Source organism: Thermobia domestica, chromosome 5 (assembly GCF_964235325.1).
Source record: "Thermobia domestica chromosome 5, izTheDome1.hap1.1, whole genome shotgun sequence".
NCBI classification, from domain to species: Eukaryota; Metazoa; Arthropoda; class Insecta; order Zygentoma; family Lepismatidae; genus Thermobia; species Thermobia domestica.
Window position 1 is genome coordinate 233,327,248 of NC_137458.1, and position 23,082 is coordinate 233,350,329.

At 33.8% G+C, this 23,082-nt stretch overlaps 1 protein-coding gene and 1 pseudogene across 1 annotated transcript; both read left to right on the plus strand.

Annotated features, from left to right (window-relative positions):
• The first annotated feature begins 1,765 nt into the window (after positions 1 to 1,765).
• On the plus strand, positions 1,766 to 10,047 carry LOC145684798 (cuticle protein 19-like). Its single transcript, XM_081757166.1, has 3 exons — positions 1,766 to 1,859; positions 7,212 to 7,286; positions 9,706 to 10,047. The coding sequence occupies exons 1-3, from the start codon at positions 1,845 to 1,847 to the stop codon at positions 9,946 to 9,948; spliced, it is 333 nt and encodes a 110-aa protein (XP_081613292.1). The 5' UTR covers positions 1,766 to 1,844; the 3' UTR covers positions 9,949 to 10,047.
• Positions 10,048 to 13,447: 3,400 nt separating this feature from the next.
• On the plus strand, positions 13,448 to 15,052 carry LOC145685435 (histone-lysine N-methyltransferase SETMAR pseudogene; annotated as a pseudogene).
• The last annotated feature ends 8,030 nt before the right edge of the window (positions 15,053 to 23,082 follow it).

A 23,082-nucleotide genomic window follows, 5' to 3' on the forward strand; every position in this document is an offset into this window, starting at 1 on the left:
ATAATAATAATAATAATAATAATAATAATAATAATAATAATAAAGTTACGGAATTCTCATGATTCCTGCTACTAGTCAGGGAAATTTCATGGTTTCGAAAACATAAACCGTTCTGCAATGGTATGGACATCTTTTATCATAATTTCTTGCCATCGCTTCCCTACAGTATCAAACATGTTGTTTCAGAAAAAAGGTTTCTACTGATCCTTTAAATTGTTATTTGGAACAGACAAAAATATTAAAAACAATAATAAAAACAAAATGTTATGTAGAAAGAAAGTTCTGTTAACATTTGATCAACAGAGAAAGGAACACAGATATTGTAAAATATTTTACAAGACATTATTGGATATGTACTTTTTATAATAGTTGATGTCATAATGAAAGGAAAATTGTTATATTTGAATGAACGTATGAAGGAATGTAGATAATGTATTTTCAATATTACTATTATATTCTTTCACTCGAGATTTGTTCATATTTTGTTATTAAAAAACGTACTAACATATCCTCATTTTATTGTCCTAACCAACCAATTATGTTGCCAGTAAAATAGTTTAGATTGATCAAGCCTCTGGTGTGATATACACAATATTTCGTGTCATGTTCCCCCCCACACACACACACACATTACGAAATCCTGGCTAAAAGAACCAATATATATTGCCAATAAAATATTTTAGAATGATCGAGTCCCTTGTGTGTTATTCAGGTCACGGACCCCCCCTCCCCCCATATTACGAAATCCTGGCTACGTGCCTACGTTAAACCTTTCAATAATAATCGTTAAAACATTTCTAATCTTATATTTGGTTATTCCATTTGAAATATTCGATTTTACATTTGGTGACAAACCAACCTCTGGATGCCATCGAAGTCACAGGTATGACGTCACAAAATCTGTACATATGCAGGAAACGATTGAGGAGGTTAACTTATCAAGGTTAGAGTAGAGTATGAGATCATATTACCGTTTTTTTTCTTTCTTCGAAACAATGAGTTCTGAGGGTGGATGAATGTGTTATATTATTCTTGCTACCCAACACCTCATTATAAGAGATTTCTCGTATAGAAGAGATTCAGAAACGATGAAGAGTGTAAGTTACACATAGAAACTTGGATACAAATTTCTAGAAATATAGAATTTGTTATATACCACTTTCATAATTTCTTCCTTTCAATTCCAAATACCTTATAGTATCGAATCAACTGGGAATTTGGAACGGTAGATATTCCATTGAGTTACGATGATCAAAAGCATTTTTTTAAAGTATCAACGATAAACAAATCAAGAAAATAGAGATATATAGGGGCCTATTGCTCATTCTGGCACATATAACTAACCTATCACGTATTAAAAATTAAATTCTAATCAGTAAATAACGTTGTTTCACTGTTTGTGAGCAATACATTGTTTTTTTAGAAATGGTCTTCCGTAATATATTGCACAATAACACATATAATAAACTTTACTCAATTCTGTCAAATGGACATTTTTCACGGTTTTCTGAATTAAGTGAGCACATTTTTTCCATTCTTCCACATGTTCAATGTTATCTTGTATATCTTGTTCCTCAGCCCGGAAGGATGAAATTACATTTGAGCTTCAACCAAGCGTCCAGATAACAAGCCATTACATTTCTTTCCTGTCGGTCTTACTCTCCCTTAACTATTGTTACATCACTCACACCACGTGGCTTCTTACAGCTGTACCTGGCTTCAAGTATAAAAATATACTTTCGCTGTATTGTATTGTATTACAAATACTCAACACATATAAATAAGAGTCTGTGTACTTTAATAAGCATCAGTTTCTGATACGCCACTCCACAAATAACTTCAGGATGAAAACCATCATTGTAAGTATGCTCGTCTCCTTTAGCTTAAAGGACATAATCGCGGTACATTAAACTAAAAAGTTTAATTTAAAAGTACGAGTTCTTCAACATTTAGGAGGGAGAACTAATGAACGGTTACTGACTGGTGGAGATTACACTTTATTCATGATCTGTTTCTATCCCGCCTTATGTGAAATCGGTTGGTTAATTGAAGCTTACCGTCTCTTTTCAATATCAAAGCTGTATGAGATGTGAACTTTTACTTTAAGTTGGAGGTGGATTTGAGGATTTACATTGCTGGGCTTTCGGCATATATAGCAATTTAGCCTGTCACGTATGAGGGATGTATTGTTCCTCATATGTAAAAAGGTTTTCCAGGCCAGCGAGCACTCTGTCTGGGGAAAGGAAAGGAAGAAAGGATTGTGGAAGAAAGGAAGCGGTCTTTGACTTATAATTAGGTACCATCCCGACACTTGCCTGGTGTGAATGAGGAAAAGCCAGGAAAACCTTTTTCAGGATGGCTGGCCTGATAAAGCTTTTTACACTTTTTTGACCAAGTGCCTCTAAAGGGAATCGTACTCGGGACTACTCTAGTTTAGGTTGGAATCCGAACTAGTGTACGCATTCAATTTTCAAGGTTCTTTCACCATGAATCGATTTTGAGGCCAAAATCACATACGTTAGGAATTAGGCAAGTGGGACTATTGTTTTGGCGGTGGCTTTATAATCATACTATTTTCATTCATCATTACTTTTACCCTACATAAAGAATCGCAACGTTGAGCATTATCATTTATAAGATGCATCATATGTTCTATGTGAAAAATTCTCTTCGTGAAAATGTCTTCATTGTTTTAGTTCCACGCAAAATATGAGGATAGAAACAAAGGATAAAGTGGTATTTCTATCTCTCCTAGATAGCAATGAACATTATTGGTTAATATTAATTGAAGAGTAGAAGTTTCTTTTATCCAGTATATGGTGTTACAAACTTTTACTTCTTATTGCAAGCAGATAGAGAACAAAGAAAAATGTAGCAGTCAGATATTTCTTAGCTCTTTGTGGTTATAAACATAACGCAAGATATAATCTCGACATTTGCATCGTACTATTCTGCTAAACGTTAAACACATTTGCATTACATGATTGAAATTAATATGAAATATTTCAGTCATTCATGAAATCGGTTTCGAGTATGGTAGGCTATGTAATTGGGTTCCAACTGACTCTCCTGCTGGCTGTTTACCGCTCTTGATTCTTATCACTAAACTCATGGTTAGTTATTATTATTATCTCTATGATTGAGATAGAATACTTGCACCTGTGCAGAAGGCAGAAGATTTCTTGATAATCGATACTGTAGTGTTCCCATGTCAAATGAAAACTATGTCTGGTGTTTTTCCACATCCACGCTACTCACTAGGTCTGGACCCATCTGATTTTCAACGTCTTCTAAGTCTGAAGAAATTGCACCACTTCTGAGCTAGATATAATAATTTTTTAGCAGCCAGCCTCTACTTAGTTTTCACAAAGAAAAAAGGTAACATCAGTTATTTATGTGATATTTCTTTCATACACTGCATATATGCAAAATGTTGATATTGCTTGCTTTAATTTACCTTTTCGTATACCAGAACATATTTCATTATGAAGCTTATCTCTTTTCCTAAGTTATTCTTCACATTTCCCGAAAATGCTCTTACTTTAACAAATCTATAACTAGATAATCTTAAAATAGTATATTTCTCTTCTGTATACATGTATAATTAAAGAATTCTGGACATAAAAATACAGGAGAAAGTTGACATAAAAATATATAACCTTCTTTATGATATAGCCTACTTGGGAGTAGAGTTTGGGAATAGAGATCAAATCTGGAATAGAGATTTGGTTAATTTTAGTACGTCCGTAGACTCTAAACAAATAAAAAACATTTAAAAAAATATTCCAATAAATACATATGAGGAATTATTTTGCAAGTGATTAAGATATCTTAGTCCTTGAAAAAATGTTATTTTTTATAAACATACGCAGTACTTCCAAGTGACGTTCAATATTCATATGCACATAAAAGATTTAGACGCTTTGTATGAGAAAGAAATGGTCCAAAGATGAATGTGAGAAAAGTAGGGTGTGACATGTGAAAACTGTTACGTAAACAGCGGAAACACTATGACTTTCCATAGTACAAATGAAGATGATAAATTTAAATAGTTTAAACAACAATTGAACTGGTGAGAAAGTGAAAATTACAAAAGATATAAGCTGAATATTATTAAAACCAGGTGTTGCGCCTGAGCTTTCTACCCGCTCTACACCATAGGTTAAAAACATACTTCAATTATAAGCTTTAATTGTTTATAGTTAATTTTATTTTTAATTTGTCCACCAACTAACATAAAGTTGGACAAATATTAATGAATGATTCTAAGTATAGTTATGACCATTTTCTTAATACAATACTAACGCATGTTCATGTTCATAATTACCACTAGCCATTTAGAAATAATTAAATAGAAACAATACAAATTAAGGATCAATTCAATAGTCACAATATATTACTATTGAAATGCACAAATATTAATGTTGAAATCTAAATATAGTTACGGTCCTTGTCCTATTTTAATATAATTAAATTGAAGCAATTTAGTTTTAAGCTGCAATTATATTGTCACAGTAGTTTCAAATCAGTAAGACCTGAACACTAGCGATTTCTAATAACATCACGCAGGCATCGCAGGCAGCAACTCTAATGAAAATGGAAAAGGCTGAAAGTGCCACAAAGTAAAATTTCCAGTATTCAATAAAAACTTCCTAAAACTGTACTTTATCCTTTACGGTGCTCCTCCTTGTGACTGCTCTAGAAACTAGTACGAATTTTTCTAGCACTTTGGACCTTCTCTAGGTTATTGGCGATGTCGTTTACAACACATTCCATGCAAAAAATCGATTTTTTATTTTTTGGCACTTTCAGCCTTTTCCATTTCCCCTACACATTTATTAGTGTGAATGTTAACTATTAGAAACTAGCGTGAAGCATTATATGCTTGTATTTTATAAATGGGATTAATATGTATGTTCTTTCTTGATTTTCAACCAAACTCAACAGTACACAACCGGAGGAAGATACCTAAGACCAGCCCTGTCAAAAGAGAGCAATATTACTTCCACATATTAAAATACCTATTCAAAATCAAGGAGGATTTCTCCATAGAGCTTTTGTAGAAGTAGAGGGATCTTTGCGTATCTCTGATAACTCTGTCAAACTTAAAGAGTAAAATTTGATGCATAGAGTTTATAATGGTGTTCATTCTACATTTGGGCTTGTAGAAATTAATTTAACTTGGTGTTAAAAAACAGAGAAACACCTTTATACGGTATGGCTTTTCATTCAATTCGAATGGACTTCACCCTTCTCAGATAACGGCAAGCAGTTGGATTTTTCAGTTTCTATCCTTTAGTTTATTCCACCTATGTTGATATCATCACCCAAAAAACTCGTTGGATGAAGCTATCGTAATGCAGAAAACTAATATCTGTATTTCCTTTTCTCTTCAGTCGCATCTTTACTATTTCTCATCGAACCACAGCATTGGTGTTTATCTTCCTTCACTTATCACTGCTGTTTTTCACAGATGCGTCTCCATGTAACATTAAAGTAGATTTTAGTGCATTGTTACTGTTTTCCACGTCTTCCTATTTACACTCTATACATTTTCAAATCTATAATGATATCCAATTTAGTTCCTAATAGAAATCGAACCCAAAGAGATGTGAGGATTATAGAACTATTAGTCTCATATCTCATGCAACTAAAATTCTGCTCCGAATACTGAATAGAAGGTTATATGGAAGAACAAATAAAGATGTTGAGGAGGAGCAGTTCGGGTTCAGAAGAGGCAAGGGCACAAGAGATGCTATTGGACTATTAAGGGCGACCGGTGAGAGATTTATAGAAAAAGGGAAAGAGGTGTACGTTGTATTTATTGATCTAGAAAAGGCTTTTGACCGCGTGAATTGGGAATTGTTGTTGGGAGTTCTAACAAAGAGGGGGTTGGAATGGAAAGATAGAAGACTCATAAGAAACTTATACATGAACCAACAAGTAAGTGTTAGGATAGGTGAAGAACTGACGGAAGAGAGTGCAATTGGAAGGGGAGTTCGACAAGGATGCTGCCTCTCGCCAACACTATTTAATGTCTATCTAGAAGAGATAGTGAAAAAGAGCCTACATGATGATAATGGCATTTCGGTAGGAGGTAAAATGATTAGATGCATAAGATTTGCAGACGATATGGCGCTTCTTGCAGAATCTGAAAAGAAAATCAATAAAATGTTAGAAAAAATGAGAAAAGGTTTTGAGGAATATGGGATGAAAATAAACGTTATAAAGACAAAAGCCATGGTGATTGGAACGAAGGGGTCTGTGTCAAATATAAAAGTAGGAGGGGAGAAAATAGAACAAGTGAATAGTTTTCGATACCTGGGTAGTATTCTTAGTAATGACATGAAGTGCGAACGTGAAATAAAAGCAAGGATAGGAATGGCGAAAGAAGCCTTTAGGAGGAAGAAAAGTCTGTTTTGTGGGACCTTGAATAAAGAGTTGAGAAAAAGACCCATAAAATGCTTCGTGTGGAGTGTTGTACTGTATGGGGCGGAAACGTGGACATTACGTAAAGGTGACGAAAATCGACTGGAAGCTTTCGAAATGTGGGTGTGGAGAAGAATGGAAAGAATTAGTTGGGTAGAGCGGAAAACGAATGAGAGAGTGTTAGAAATGGTGGGTGAGAAAAGAACACTTTTAGATATTATTAGGAAGAGGAAGAGAAACTGGTTGGGACATTGCCTAAGAAGAGATTGTATCATGAGGGACGTAATAGAGGGTATCGTGGCGGGAAAGAGAGGGAGGGGGCGAAGGAGACTACAATTAATAGATGATATTAAAACAGAAAGATCATACGCGAAGACGAAAACGTTAGCGGAGGACCGTGGAGCATGGAAGCTTCTCAGCTGCGGCAAGTGACCTGCCAGTAAAGGCAGAATACCTATGATGATGATGATGAATGATATCCAAACTTATATTGGAATATCTGCAATGTACGACCGTAGTCCTATATCCTACCAAATACTTTCTTGAATATTTCCTACAGAAAATGATGCAACGCTTGTAGGTTCTGTGTTACTTTTTGCACTGGAAAGTGATTGACACATGAAAGAATACTTACAATTGTAACAAAGAAATAAATATATTTAGGAATTAGGGATTTTGTGCTTTCTTAAGGAGATGATGTTACGGCGAGCTACATGCAAACGAATTAAATATAAATTACGTAATAGCAATAAGTGATACAAATTTGTTCTCTTCCATTCTAGATTTGTTTCATTTCTGCTGCTGTCTTCATTGTTTGTGGAGCGGTGCACTTACCAGTTGCACATGTTGACTATTATGTAAGTAGTATCATTACATATATTTCTTAAGTAGTAATTACTCTCATGTGATGTCTTACTCCTAGCGGTTTCAAAGTTTTACGAAACAACACCATTTCCCAAGTTGTATTTCCATTTGACAAGGTCTTCATTCTCTATAGTAAAGGAAAGGGAAGATTAAAAAAGAAAAAAACAGTCTATCAAATTATTTTAGAAAATACATACATACACACACACACACACACACACATATATATATATATATATATATATATATATATATATATATATATATATATATATATATATATATATATATATATATATATATATATATATACCGGGTGATTCAATAAGAATGTACCAGGCCTATATCGCAGCTAATACTGCACGTAGAGCCTTCAAACAAAAAATTACATTACCAAGTCGTATGTGTAGAATGCAATAAAAATAGTAGCGACACCAGTGGCGTATCGTGAATATTTCCAAGGGGGTCATATGCAAAATTTGACACGGAAACAGGGGCATTGAAACATTGAAACAAGCGCACAATTGGAGAAACGTCGAGAGGAAACACCCTCTCACCATCTGACTTTCACCTAGTAATGCGACCGTGTTGCTGCCAACGAGAAAGAAATATGCCAAGAAATATGTATAGGAGTATAAAACATGACCATCCAACATTTAAGAATAACACTTGCTCAAACTAAAACCAATGTTCGTTTTTCTTTCTTAGAAGCAATGTGAACGAAAAAATCAAGCTAAATATTTGGAACTCTACATGTTGGAAAACAAGAAATTCAGAACTTTAGCTCTAAATATGTTATTTATAGCTGAATGTCACATACCACATTACAACACCATGTGTAACACACACAGTATGTCGGATTTAGATTTTAGATTTATATTTCTCACAACTTCGGTAATTAGACTTCATTTCATTTGAACGACCACCTCCACCTCGTTTGGCTTACTAATCATAACCATTTTATGTAAAACTCATTATTCACAGTTTCTGCTAGATGTTTCTTCATCGAAACAACAAAGCATAAGTAAAGTAATAGTAAAGTAATGTAAGTTTAATAACTCAATTTGTAAATCACCCAAATACTGTAGATTGAAGTTCTACCATAGTAGATTCGCTTAAGTCATGAAAGCAAGTGTTGAATTGCTTCAGTTTTTTCGTCCGATTATTCTCAGCTGGTTAAGAGTCTACATTCCGGCGAAATTAAAATACCGCTAATTTTACAGTAATTATATGATATCTTCAAATAAATAAAAGATAATTGAAATATGGAACAAGAGTGCACTAGACAATATTATTTTGCGTGAGGTGCCGTTATCACAAATCACCTAATGGCTTTCCGTTTTCAGCTGTTTAGAAACGCGAAAATAAATGCCGATTTTCAAAATGGTTCGAAATCGAAAGCGGATAAGTGAGTTGTGATAACAGTTTCTCATGTAAAATAATATTGTCTAGGGCGCTCTTGTTCCACATTTCGATTATCTTTTATATATTTGAAGATATCACATAATTACTGTAAAATTAGCGGTATTTTAATTTCGCCGGGATGAAGATTCTTAATGTTTATTTCAGTATTTTAAGAATGTTATGTATGTTCAAAACATTTGTTTTGTTTCTGTAAGAATCAGAAATACTATTTTTATTTATTAAAAATAAACTTTGCAAATTTCCTCAGCTGTATAATAATATTATTTCTTTAAACACTTTTGCAACAGCATAAATACTATTGGTCAGTTCAAGAAATAAACGCCTGAATTTAGGCAATGACTAAACGCAATATAAAAAAGAAATGGCAATAAAAATGAACAAACCTGAAGTAAATATTGAAGTGATTTGTGGTCGAAAATACGAAAGTAACTGGATTCTGGTACTTAGGTGATAGTATCTTAATGGTGATAACATATAAAAACGTAAATCGAAAATAAAACTTAGTTCAGAAATGGCGAAAGAATTCTTTAAGAAAAACAAAAGTATAAATCGCAAATCCGTGAATAAAAATTAAAAAAAAAAGAACCAATCAAATTCCGTATATCCTTCTGAAATCTGACCTAATGGTCGATATATCGACCATTAGAGTTTCTCGTTTGAAGTAATTGAAGCATATAATAGTGATATAAGTGACATAGTATAAATACCACTAGAAAGATATATCAATGTAGACTTACTACGTCATTCATATTACATCACATGCCTCATTTCTTTCAAACAGGAACTTATAGTAGTCGATGTATATCAACCATCAGGTTCAAGGTGGATATACTACTGAGTAGGATTATGATTGTTATGAAAATAACGAGAAATGAGAACCAGTATACGAAAGTAGGCATGGAAAATTATATACGAAAGTGTTTCGGCAAAAGCGATTAACAAGCCATGTTTATATGTCTAATAACTCTTTTCTACTTTTGGTTTCAGGCTTACCCTAAGTATGAATTCAAGTACGCAGTGAGTGATCATCACACAGGCGACCACAAGAGCCAGCATGAAATCCGAGATGGAGATGTAGTGAAGGGAGAATACAGCCTTGTTGAACCAGATGGCAGTCTACGCTCTGTGGAATACTTCGCTGATAAACAGAATGGATTTAATGCCGTTGTTAAGAAGCATGGACACAGTCTCCATCCCTCACATCATGGTGCTCTTGGACTGGAGGGCTGAGTTAGCAAGTCATTGCCTCAGTGATGTAAATCATACATTGTTCCTATTGCTATGTATTTATATATTTTCCTCGGGTTTATAAACACATAAAACAAACTAAATTGGGTTTATTTCCTCTTTTCTTTTAATTACTTTTGAGAAGTGATTTTCCCTCTTCTCTTAAAGATTGACAACAATTTAATTTTTTTTTTTTTTTAAATACGGTTCTTAACATGGAATGAAGTAATATTATGGTACCTATGTAGGATGTACTTTTTTGAATATCAAGTCTAGGATTACTATGTTCAAAAGACTTATGCTAGTAAGTGTAATAAAGCTGACAGGAGAGAAAAGAAATTATGTAACAGATGCACAAATTATAAATGCAAAATGTGTTTTCTACGTTCATTATTCAATGTTCTTTTTCAATACCGACACTATTGATTTATGGATATTTTGAGAAAGGATTTAATGGAGACGTGCACATAAACGCTATTTTTTTCCAAGGGCTTCAATTCGTTGTTCATGGAAGCATTGCTAAGCTGAAACATCGAAAATGGACCAAATACACAATCAAAATCACAGACGTAAAAAGCAGTAATTGGAAAAAACTGAACACTGTAAAAGTGAAAAGGTATAAAAAATAAAAGTTAAGCACGTGAAATATCAAAAGATGATACAACAGAAAATGCAAGAAACATAATAATATTAATATTAATAATAATAATAATAATAATAATAATAATAATAATAATAATAATAATAATAATAATAATAATAATAATAATAATAATAATAATTGCAATCGTTTCTAATCAAACTTCTTAGTTGCTCTTTTTAATTCATTAATTCAAGCTTAGGCTAGTAGTTACCATTCTGACGCGGGTACCACGAGGAAGTCATGGATTTAAAGCCCTTTGCTGGCAATCCTGACTGAAACTTTTCCTAGATTTCTCTCAATTTCGCCAGGTACATAGAGAGATCTGTACTATTTATTATTTGTTACTACTTACGTTAACACATACTTGTAAACGGGTTATTTACTCATTAGCAAATTTAAGCATTAATACTCTACCAAAATATTTTCAATGCATTTTACCATTTCGATGTACAACTGGTGGTACCGAAGACATTGAAACTGAAATGAAATCTTTAAGTTTTACGTCCCACGGTTATGCTGGGTAGGGTAAAGGAGACAGTGATAATGAGAAATTAATGAAATGGCGGATTGAAGAGAGTAACAGAAAACGGGAGAACCCCAAGAAAACTCACGCACACTGTGTTTGTCCACCACAAAGCTCACTTGGCACGAGTTGGGACCGAACCAAGGACCGCATGCACCTGAAGTGAATGCTCTACTACTGAGCCACCATGGCCCCCGAAGACATTGAATTTAAGTTAAGATCTTAGTAAACGAAATGCATCTTGTTGCTTTCATCTTATAAGTAGGAGATATGTTAACGGTGATCGTAACTACGCTATCATAGAAACCAGGTAACAGGTACAAGAATCATCGACCTTACTCAAAAAGATGAGTATTCAAAAAGACATCTACAGTGTTGTACTTGGGGACTACTACAGCAGCTGAGTCCGCATAAAGTTTAGGGGTGCCTTGATCAGAGTGAGGAATACCTAATTGCCAAATTAAATTTTAGAAAACGTACCTCAATTCATTCTCTTTATTTCGGTACCGGTACGTTGATCTACCAACTCAATTTTTCTTGAGAGGCGCATAGGATTATCTTTAATTTTTTGAAATTGCCAAAGATAAAGAAATGAGTAGGGTTTGCTAAGAGAAATGCATGCATCTGAAAACTCAGGTGGTCCAGCTATTTCCCTTGTATGGGTTAAAATTCGCCAAAAAATTCAAATTTGGTAAGGTTTGTTCTATTCAAGATCCGGCTTTAATACATCATATGGTCATATGGATGGGTACATTGTTCGTTCTCTTGAATTGATTACCTTCAAGCACCCCTTTCAAATTTATGGTACGGGTTAACTGGACACACTCTAAATTTGCAACTTGTCAAAAACTAAAATTTAGTTAGCAATGTATACTATTAGGATACATACTTTTATAAATTTCCGTGGTCTACCTTATACCCCGTCGATGAAAAAAAAATAAAAAATAAACGTAATCCATGCGTAATCAATGCGATTTTTCCTAATTTTTTTTTAAAACTAAGATCAGGCTTTTTTGTACCATATTACCCCATAGATGGGTGCATTGGTTCATCCTCCTGAATAGGGCATTGTTATCATGGTGCACCCCTCGCAGAGTTTGGTAGGGATGTATCAGGTCATCCCTTAAATTTACGAATTGTCAAAAGATAGTAAATATTGTATAAAACTCATATACAATTTTCTGACAAGTCTACTAAGTGGTCCATCTTGTCACCTTCGATGAATAAAAAATGCCAAATAATGTGCGTTACCAATGCGTTTTCAGTTACGAGCAAAACATATTTTATAATTGTTTTAAAATAATGAAGCTCAAGGTACCTTGGGTGATACGATTGTGTAGATATATAAGCGTATTTAAAGATTAGATGTTAACTTATATCAGACACTCCTCCCAAGAAAAGAATACTTGATTTGTGAGCTTAGCGTCCCCTAAGTAGCGAGGTTATATGAGACGTGAATCTACAATTTAACGTCCGATACTATGTTATAATCGGGAAATGTATATTTGTGGTAAATTACATAGGAGGAGAATTGTAAATACGAAAATTATAATGAGTAAAATAAAATGTTGCTAAATGGACTAGAAAATTTTATTTTCGTTTTATTGATCTTATTTACTGTTCTTTTGATATGAAATTTGCCACATAGATGTCTTTACCGATTATACACATACCAACATTATAAGAAATGCCGGGCGAATTCGTTATTAAATTATATTCCAACAACAACATATTTATAGACATGTGACAATAATTTTGGACATGAGTGTACTTGGTCCAAGGTACCCTTCCTAAACTTTAGAAACCAAATTTGGTATATTTTACTTTCTAGGTACTTTTCTTGATTGAAACTATCTTAAATGTTGTTTTGCAACTTAGCGTATAGTAGGTATATTGAGTTTATAAGGTTTGGGTCTTTTATACATCTGGTCTAGGATACCACTGCCAAAATACAAGAACAAAATTTTGATAACTATGAGTTAAAAGATATTTTCATTCTTGAAACCATTTTACATCATGTTAGGTATATCAAGTTCACCATAATTCGTGTCTTACATACGCATCTAACCGTGGTGCATTTTCCCAACATTTCGGAACCAAAATTAATAAACATAATTTTGGAAGGCTCTTTTCTGAATTGAAATCATCTTACTAGGCAACCAAGAAAGTTCGTGCGGTTTTTACAGCTGCCGCTATTTTTCGTGGGGTAGTAATCATTTCTGCCGCCAGGGGGAACCTGTATGTGACAGTTTCTGAAAGCTGAGTCATTGGCACGTCGGCTAACGTAGATAACAGGTCGCATTCGCCAGTTCGAGATAAAGCATTCGCAGTGAACCATGTGTGTATCGAACGCAGTAAACAGAGCTTGTTTACTGTATGAGTTCAAGTTGGGCACAAAAGGTGCGGAAGCAACAAGAAAAATATGTGCAGCGTTTGGAGAAGGTACAATTAATAAACGGACAGCTCAAAAGTGGTTTCAGACCTCTTCGACCGGCGATGAGACACTTGAAGACAAACCTCGATCGGGCAAATCAAAATCTCTCGATTTGGACCAATTCAAGGCAGCAATTGAAGAGGATTCAAATCCAACGTGTCAAGAACTCGCTCAACGATTTGGGGTAAGCGATGAAACCATTCGTGTGCACTTGCATGAACTTGGAAAATCGTGGAAACTGAGTAAGTGGGTCCCTCACGTGCTGACTGCTGCGAACCGTCTCCAACGACTGAACATTTGCTCTTCCTTGCTGAGTAGGAACAACAACTGTCCAATTTTGGACCGCATTTTGACGTGTGATGAAAAGTGGGTAATGTACGATAACGGAAAACACTCGTACCATTGGCTATCGTCAAATGACTCCGTGCCTTTAAGTGCAAAACCTGCTCTTCATCAGCGGAAGGTGATGCTGTGTGTATGGTGGACTACTGCTGGGATTGTGCATTATGAGCTCTTGGAAAGTGGTAAAACCATAACCAAAGAGGTGTACTCAGCAAAATTGCAAAGAGTAGCCGAACAACTTGCAAAAAAAAAAAAAAAAAAAAAAACTGCACTAGTGAATAGGAAGGGTGTTCTTGTCCACCAAAACAACGCTAGACCTCATATAGCAAAGATGACCCTGGAGGTGATTTCTTCTCTCGTCTGGGCACTTCTACCGCAGCCAGCATATTCACCAGACATTGCTCCATCAGACTACCATTTTTTTTTTTTTTTTTTTTTTTTTTGCTATGGACAACCATATGCGCAATCGACAATTAAAAACTCGATAAAAGGTTGAAAACGCAGTGGCACAATTTTTTGAGTCCCAACACAAAGATTTCTTCAAGAATGGCATCTACAGACTTGTAAAACGGTGGGAGAAGGTTGTAGAAGTGGACGGTGGATATTTTGCGGAATAAACGTAAGGTAAACGCATTTTTCTGATACTTTTCTTTCTTCTACTGAAACCGCACGAACTTTCTTGGTTACCTGGTAGATGTTGTTTCATGACAACTTCAGGTAAGTACGGTAACTTAAGGTAAGTAATTACGTTTATCAAAATTTGAGTATTCCATATATACCTTTATTAGAAAATAGTAGAAGGTTTGTGTGCTTGCACAAGTTATTCGTAAGACTTAAATTAGAATTCTTATCTGGAATAGCATTTCTATAGCTTCAACAAATAAAATTGAATCTGTCCAAAAGTGTTCTGTTAGATTATTGTCTTTTAAAATCAATATGAATTATTACGGTACTTTAATTGTTCCTGTATAATAGAAATGTGAAATTTAAAGAAGATTGACTAATTCTTTTAATAGGTAAATTTTAGTCAGATTATATCAAACAAATTGGTATAATTTTATTAGATTCGACTGAACATCTTAGTGTGATAAACCTAATTTTATTCTGCGTATTGTACGACTACTGTAATTTTATTCTTTGTATGTCTGTTCATTTTTAGGGCTAATCACTCTGAATGTTTTAACATCGAATCAGGGAACTTATTCTATTTATTTGACTTTCATTTTTTCCTTTTTATTTGTGTAATGTTATTTCTCTCCATTTTAATGTTCCAAACACTGCTATGCATAAGTGTCGAAAGTAATAGAGGACTGTTCGTCCGTATGTTGACAAGTATCAGAGTAAGCATAGTAAGAGATATCAAGAAGAGATTTTGTGCTGTTAATTTAGAGTCGGAAGAATAAATTCCATCTCTTCCGTTAACTCTACATTCTAACCGGAAGTAGTTCAAATTAACCACTTCCGGTTTTAACGTTTATCTCCATAGAACAAAAACGGGAACAGATAGCGAGAAACAACCTTTCGCAAACAATTCAGTCTTTCAAGGCGACGTACCATGAATATCCGCAATACTGTACCCAACTGTTCCATGTTCGATTCCCGATGGGGGCACTCGGTCGAAAAAAGTGTGAAAAGTTTTTCCAGTTCAGCACTCTGAATGAGGTTTTCCTGGGTTTTCCTCATTCACATTAGACAAATGCCGGGATGGTACCTAACTTATAGGTCCTAGACCGCTTCTTCCTTCCCCAATCCTTTCTTCTTTCCCTTTCTCCTAATAATGTGCTCGCCGAGTGACGTCATCCCTCAAACGTGATGGGCTAAATGGCCTTAGACGCCGAAAGCCCAGAAATCTAAAATCCTAAATACTAATACTCTACTCAAACCTAAAGTGGTTCAAATTTACTATTATTTCTAGTTTAAATATTGATTTCCACAGGGCAAAACTGGAAAGAAATATCGATATGTAATTTTCTGCAATTGATTCAGCCTCCCCAAAATACTCTCTATTCTTTCCATTAACCCCTATGAAAATCGAGAGTAGTTTATGTTACCAATTTTCGGTTTCAAGATTTTTCTTCATAGAATAAAAATTGTATTAGATAACGGCTAGCGCTTTTCTGCAAATGATTTAAGGTCTCAAGAGAATATACCGTTACAAACCAAAATACTCCATCATAATCGGAAGTGGTTAAAATTTACTATTACTTTCGGTTTGAATACTTCATTCTGTAGAGAAAAATGATAAGACATATCGAGATGCACTTTTCTGTAATTGATTTAGTTTACCAACAGTAGGTTCTATGTCCTGCCCTAACACTCTATTCAATCCGGAAGTGGTTCAAATTAACCATTTCCGGTTTCAACATTTTTCTGTATAGAATAAAATAAATAGTAATAGATAGCAACAAGTTATTTTATGAAATCAATAGAGGGTGTCAAGAGAATACCATCACACCCCGCACTCTACCAGAACCGGAAATAATTCAAATTTAAAAACTGTAAAATATATCAAAATGCAGATTTCTGCAATAGATTCAACTTCCAACAAGTAGGTTCTATCTTCTTTCTTAATCTTCTATTCAATCCGGAATTGGTCCAACCATTTCCTGCTTAAACATTCATCGTCATAGAACACAAGCAGCAAGGGATAGCGAGTAATGTTTTTTTCAAATATGGATTCCGTCCAAGGAACAGCTTCTATGTTTGATCTTATTAATCTTTGCAACCAGTAGTTAGAGAGTGTTATTTCTACTTTGAAGTCTTCCTTTCTTTCAATTTAACGTCCTTCGATTATCCTTTAGGCTAAGGGAGACGATTATTAAGAAAGTGAATGATGATGGAAGAGTTTGTGGAATGAGAATATGGTATGAAACGCGAGTACTCTGAGAAAAATCACGGACACAATGTTGTCCATCACAAACTTACTTGGCCGTGGATGGAACTAAGGACCCCACACATCAGAGGTTAGCGCTCTACCACTGAGCCATTGTGCCTCCCTTACTTCTAGTTTGAGTATTGAATTCCCGTAGTATGGAAGTCTATCGTACTTCCACACTGAGAAACGAATCTCATTTGTTTCATTTTATAAGTTGTGTATGTTTTCTGAAACCATACAAAGTGCTCTATCTTTGGTCTACGCTGTTTGCCACACTGTAATAATAATAATAATAATAATAATAATAATAATAATAATAATAATAATAATAATAATAATAATAATAATAATAATAATCACCATCATCATCATCATCATCATCATCTTAATAAGTAAAAGCTCACGACAAGCAACCTTTAACTTCTTCCCTGATGTAAATCTTAAAATTATGATTATTGTTATCCTTGCACGTTTGTTTTTAAGTCTCATTTAAGATTCCTTTTGGGATCCTGATCTTTACAACACCCTATATTGATATAATATACAAAGTTAAATATTCCTTAGCATTCTTGTTTATTTATTTTTCTCCAAAAAAAGAACTAGACATATAAAAACTATTACAATAAGTGCAGCATACAGAGGCAGTATTAAACTTAGTATGCTAGGAATACGTTGTTCATGATAAAGGCTCATTATTTTCTGTTAACTTAGTCACATAAAAAAAAGTAGTTCCCCACAGTTACTTATACATTTTTTTTTATAAGATTGATACTCAGATTATCAGAATAGGTTGTAATTAATTTATTGATTGCATCACTGAAATCCAAAGTGTTTATTCTAAAAATGAACTCAAAAGTTGCATAAATATTTCTCATTTCCTCACATCGAGAATCCATCTGAGAAACAATCTGGCATACGATTTAAAAAAAAAAAAAAAACATTATTTTGAATTGTTCTTTAGTTTCTGTTCGGAGTGTTTCAGAAGCTCTACAGCCACCATAATCAGATTCGTCGAAGAAAACTTTATTTTTCCTTCTCATCTTTTTGAAAAAAGAAACTGCCACAATCTCAGTGTGAGATGTTTTAAGTTCTCCTTAAGTTTTTAACCCACATATCTCTTGCACTCTTATCTATGGTAAACTTAAAAGTTTTAACGTTGTTCGTTTCAGTATCAAAGCAATTATCTTACAACTGCAGAATACAAATCGTTAAATTTATATGGTCTAAAATTTCTTTACAAACATTCGAGATAACCAATGGTTCAAATTTGAAAAAGATAATTAATCAGCCCGTTTACTTCTGCAAACCCATTATAAGGGAAACTGCATTAGCTTTGTGTATTTTAAAGCTTTTATCTCTTCTGGTAGTTTATCTGCCATGTTCTTCGCTGCCTCAATTCGTACACATTCTATCCTCTTTCTGGTATGAACAGATATCCACCAATGTATTTTAATTATAACTGTGGACTTGAAAATAGCCAAATAACAATACAAAAGTCACAAAATTCTTGTATTATCAATAAACTAAATTTTATTCTTGATACTAAAGGGTGTCTAAATTATCGTTAAATCCTTGTATTTAAATCTAATTTTCTATAATTTAATCTATAGAAAAGTTATGAAAAATTAAAAAGAAAGATAGTTTTTAACACATCTTCCTCCCAAAGTCTTGGCCCCTGATATTTTTCGAAGTTGTCCAACTCCCTTATAGATGATTCTGATGATACACTTGGATTCAAGGTTAACCAAATATTCAAATAATTACAAAGTGTTTGTCATTTTAATTTGGAATCATATTTGACGGGCTTCTAAGCACAGAAATGATTACTTCGAGTGCTTAAAGATAATTGAACAATCTTAGCTTGGTGTTAACAACCAACAACTGATTAATCCGATAACGTGGTTGATGCCGTTCCTACATATTCGTTTATGAATACAGTGGATTTGATTGTTATAATATGGTCATCTCTTGCACTCTTATCTATGGTAAACTTAAAAGTTTTAACGTTGTTCGTTTCAGTATCAAAGCAATTATCTTACAACTGCAGAATACAAATCGTTAAATTTATATGGTCTAAAATTTCTTTACAAACATTCGAGATAACCAATGGTTCAAACTTGAAAAAGATAATTAATCAGCCCGTTTACTTCTGCAAACCCATTATAAGGGAAACTGCATTAGCTTTGTGTATTTTAAAGCTTTTATCTCTTCTGGTAGTTTAACTGCCATGTTCTTCGCTGCCTTTAGTTTATAAGTTGATTTTTTTTGTGTCAATCTTAACGATTATGAGGTAAAATAAACCAGCAATTGCAGTACCGTGACAAACAGCACCAAAGTCGAGTTGTGCCAAACGACAACATAGATAAAATAGGGCAATATAGCTAGCTAGATGGCCAACTTAGGAAGAAATAAGTAATGTATGTCTTATTGAAAAGTGCAGGTTCCATTGAAAAGAGGGTAACATAGGCAGGTGCCAATTTAAAGAACTGGCCAATTTAACAGGTTTTACATTAACTACAAATCCAATTTCAAATTGGGATCATTAGGAATACCTAGGCGTAGATAGGAGGAAAATAAAAGGAAGACCATTAGGAATGCAGAGTGGATGCATTTGGCTAAGGAGAATTTCTTTGATTCATTTTTAATGTGACGTTGAACGGTACCTACTTAGTTACTTAATATACATAGAGTATTATTGAACCCATTGCCATAAACTTGGGAAGTAACTTCTTATATGAAAGGAAAGGAAGAAGTCCTAATAAACTTGGGTCAGAAAATGTCACCTTTCTTACTTTTAGAGAGCCAAAAAGTCAAGATTGATTGATCAGCTGCCTTGAAAAATATGGAAACCCTCGGTTGTTGTTCAAGGAATTACACAGAAGCTGGCACTGTGTTCTATCTAAATATACGAATATCCACGTTTCACATTCACTAGTGCAGAACTGTATATAGTATGTTTGGGTACTCGTTTACGGGTACCAGAGGAGAGTAAAACATGTATATTTAGACAGAACGCATACTGGTTCCCGTGAATTCTTTAAACCACTTCCAAGAAGTTCCATAATTTCCAAAAGAAGCTGTTCTTAAATTTTCTTTTTCATTTTAAAGCAATTATAACTCTGAAAGAGGACATTTTCCAGTCTATTTTTATAGAACATTTTTCTTTCATTTGACATAAGGGATCACCTCCTAAATTTATGACACTAAGTTCTTTAATACTGCATGTATACAGGCTGGACCATTTATATGGACAGCACTCTCCTAACTTTTAAATTAATTCGTAGATACAAAACACTAAAAATTTTCATACCGTACAAACACTGAGAGAGGAACCTTGCAATTAAACTATATTCAATACAATTTTGCAATACAACTACATTAGCATTGTTTCCAACCCAGCTCAAAGTTGTATTTTTTTTAAAAAAATTAACATTATGTCAAGGTATTATATTTCAAATTTACATGTAAAACGAAAACTTAGAACAGCACACGTATTGCGCAATGTTAAAGCTAAGGAGGTTACAGTATCACACACATCAACAAAGAAAGAAACTAACTTAATTTTGGAGGCTTTTGCACTGGTAGTAACGCAAATGATAGGGATGGAGTAATAAACATTCAAAGTGCTTTAGTGTAGAAAACTACGGTTCTCATATGACGTATTCCAAAAAATAGAAACAAAGTTTCAATGAATTGAAAATTTGACTTTTGTCAAAGGACTTAATTTCGGTAAAATATTTAAATAAGTATCACATCCAATTACATAGATGGTTTTCACAAGATACATAAAATTAGTCATAATGCCGTTCACAGTAGTTTGATACTTGAAACCATTCCAAAAAGATGAAAGAAAACTTTAATTTGATATATTGCTTAAAGTGGCATACTTGTGGGAACTTAAAAAAATAATTGTTTAATTTACTCTTCTTCTATAACATTGGAACAACACTTTTTGGTAGATGTAATTACAAGTTTTAGGAATTTCAAAATTTTAAGTACTGTTTTAAACTTTATCAGTACTTTTAATATCTCCGTTTGATATATTAAGTTTTTCTAAACGGCATTATGATCTTCATACTCATTGAAAGCAGGGTCGTAACTTGTGGGGAGCAGGGGGGCAACTTCCCTCCAGGAGTCCCATTTTAAGACAAAATGTTCTTATCCTTATATACGAACATGAAATTATAAATGAAGCATCAAATAGGTTCACTACATTGCATAAACAAAACAGCACAAAAATGAAAATAAAACAAAAATGAATCGTGGGTCCATTTCAGTAAAAAAAAAAATGTCTACCATTAGAGATCCTAGAAATAATATTTATTCGTATGGCTTTGAAAATTGTCAATATTGCACCTTTAATTAATCTGTCATGTATGGAATAGGCCCAGAGGCGTAACTAACGGTCCTGCACACCTTGCCGTGCAGTAGGGCACACATACTCCAAGGGGCCCCATAAAGAGTTAAGGTGGGTTGCCACGTTAGAAGAACTTGTATCTGTCATTAAAAAAATCTTGAAACCCTACCATATTTCACCATGTACACATAGTCTTGAAAGGGTCATAAAACATTTTTTCCATCTTGCAAGGAGTTGAACAGTGTGCACCATTCTGGGACGTCTTGCCTGCTACCTGCTATCGCCCTCCCGCTGACATAAAAGAAAAAACAGTTTCGCCTCTTCCGAAACAGCGGATTCTTTTGTACAGGGAGGGAAAGTGTGCCAAAATAAACGTTTTTAATGAGGAGCTTCACTGTTTGTCCGCTGGAGTGCAGTACGGCATGTGTGGAGACATCTTTCTTGCTTTCAAGAAGTTGTAACATCTAAATAGTAAATAGAAAGATCGGGTAGCAAGTTTTTTTTTTTTTTTATGAAAGCTACAAGATTCATTTAACGTGGCAAAGAACTAGAAAAACAACTTTTTCTACGGGACTCAAATACACGTATTGATGCTTGCCACCCCACCCCCTTACTTCCCCAGAAAAAATCTAAGTTACGGTGCTGATTGAAAGCTATCTACGTAGCTGAATGAGATACTTATTTAATCAGTTTTTCGAAATAAAGTACATTGAAAAAAGTCACATTTTCAATCTTTTGTATCGTTCTTCCTATTCAATCGAAATTCGTCAAATCATGATCATAGTATTAGACACTAAAGTGCTTTGGATATACATTGGCTAGTCTGTCTAACTTGCGTCATTATCGCAACAGAGGGCACCAAAATTCGGATGTTTGATATTGTGGTGTTCTTATTTTGAAACATTGAGTAACATATGTGATATTGTGGGTTTTCGTTTAACAAATAAATTTTAAAATATGTACAAAATAACCTAACGTAGTAGTATCTGAAATAATCGATTTTGTACTGGTTTGTCAACACTGTTAAACGAGTGGTATCATATATATATATCAAATAATGACCCTATCGATATTGTAGTGCGAAATTTCAAAGTCTTTTGCATTTTAGTTTGAAAGTTACAAGTACGTATCAAGATATTGTCCACATATACATAGGTTCTTCTTAAATTTTTGAAATTAAACAATTTTCTCTAAATGTATGTCAGATTATTTTAAGGTAAAAGATTAATTATATTAATAATAATAATAATAATAATAATAATAATAATAATAATAATAATAATAATAATAATAATAATAATTGTAGATTATGGGTTTGCCAGTTGAATTACTGTTTGCATCAAGTTAGATTCTCCTCAGTGAGGTTTCTACAGGTTCTCTCTCGTTTACTTATACTTTCTTCATTCCACCACTTTGTTCATTACCATAATAACTGTCTACCTTTGCCTTGTTACCGCTCGGAGGTAGTGTGTTCATCTCTATTGCATGGGGTCGTTGGCTCGATTCCAGCTTACGCCAAGTGAGCTTTGTGGTGGACGAACCCCATGCGCGTGTTTTTTCGGGGTTCTCACGTTTCCTCCTACTTTCTTCATTCCACTATTTCATTCACTTCTCATCATCACTCTCCTTTAGCCTAGCCGATACAATCGTGGGGCGTAAAACTTAGACTATATTTCTTTTCAGTTCGCCTCGTTGTAAAATCATGGAACGGTAAACTAAAAGGTAAGAATAATAATTTTAGTTATTCGTAGCACAACTATTGTTGTAGTATTATTGCTGTTCTTGAACGTAGATTTTGAAATTAAAACCACACTTGTTAGTATAATAACTCAAGGAACATTTATGCCTAAACTAGACCAGAAGTAACTTAATAAAAATGTCCTATTCTTCTGAATTAATGATGATATAAACTGTTATGTGTTCATTAAATAATAATAATGAAAAGAACGATAATAAATAAATC

What these genes read in the sequence shown, in the direction of transcription:
- LOC145684798 (XM_081757166.1), top strand. An exon ending in TTGCACATGTTGACTATTAT is followed by an intron (nt 7,287 to 9,705) that starts GTAAGTAGTATC and finishes TTTTGGTTTCAG; the next exon opens with GCTTACCCTAAGTATGAATT.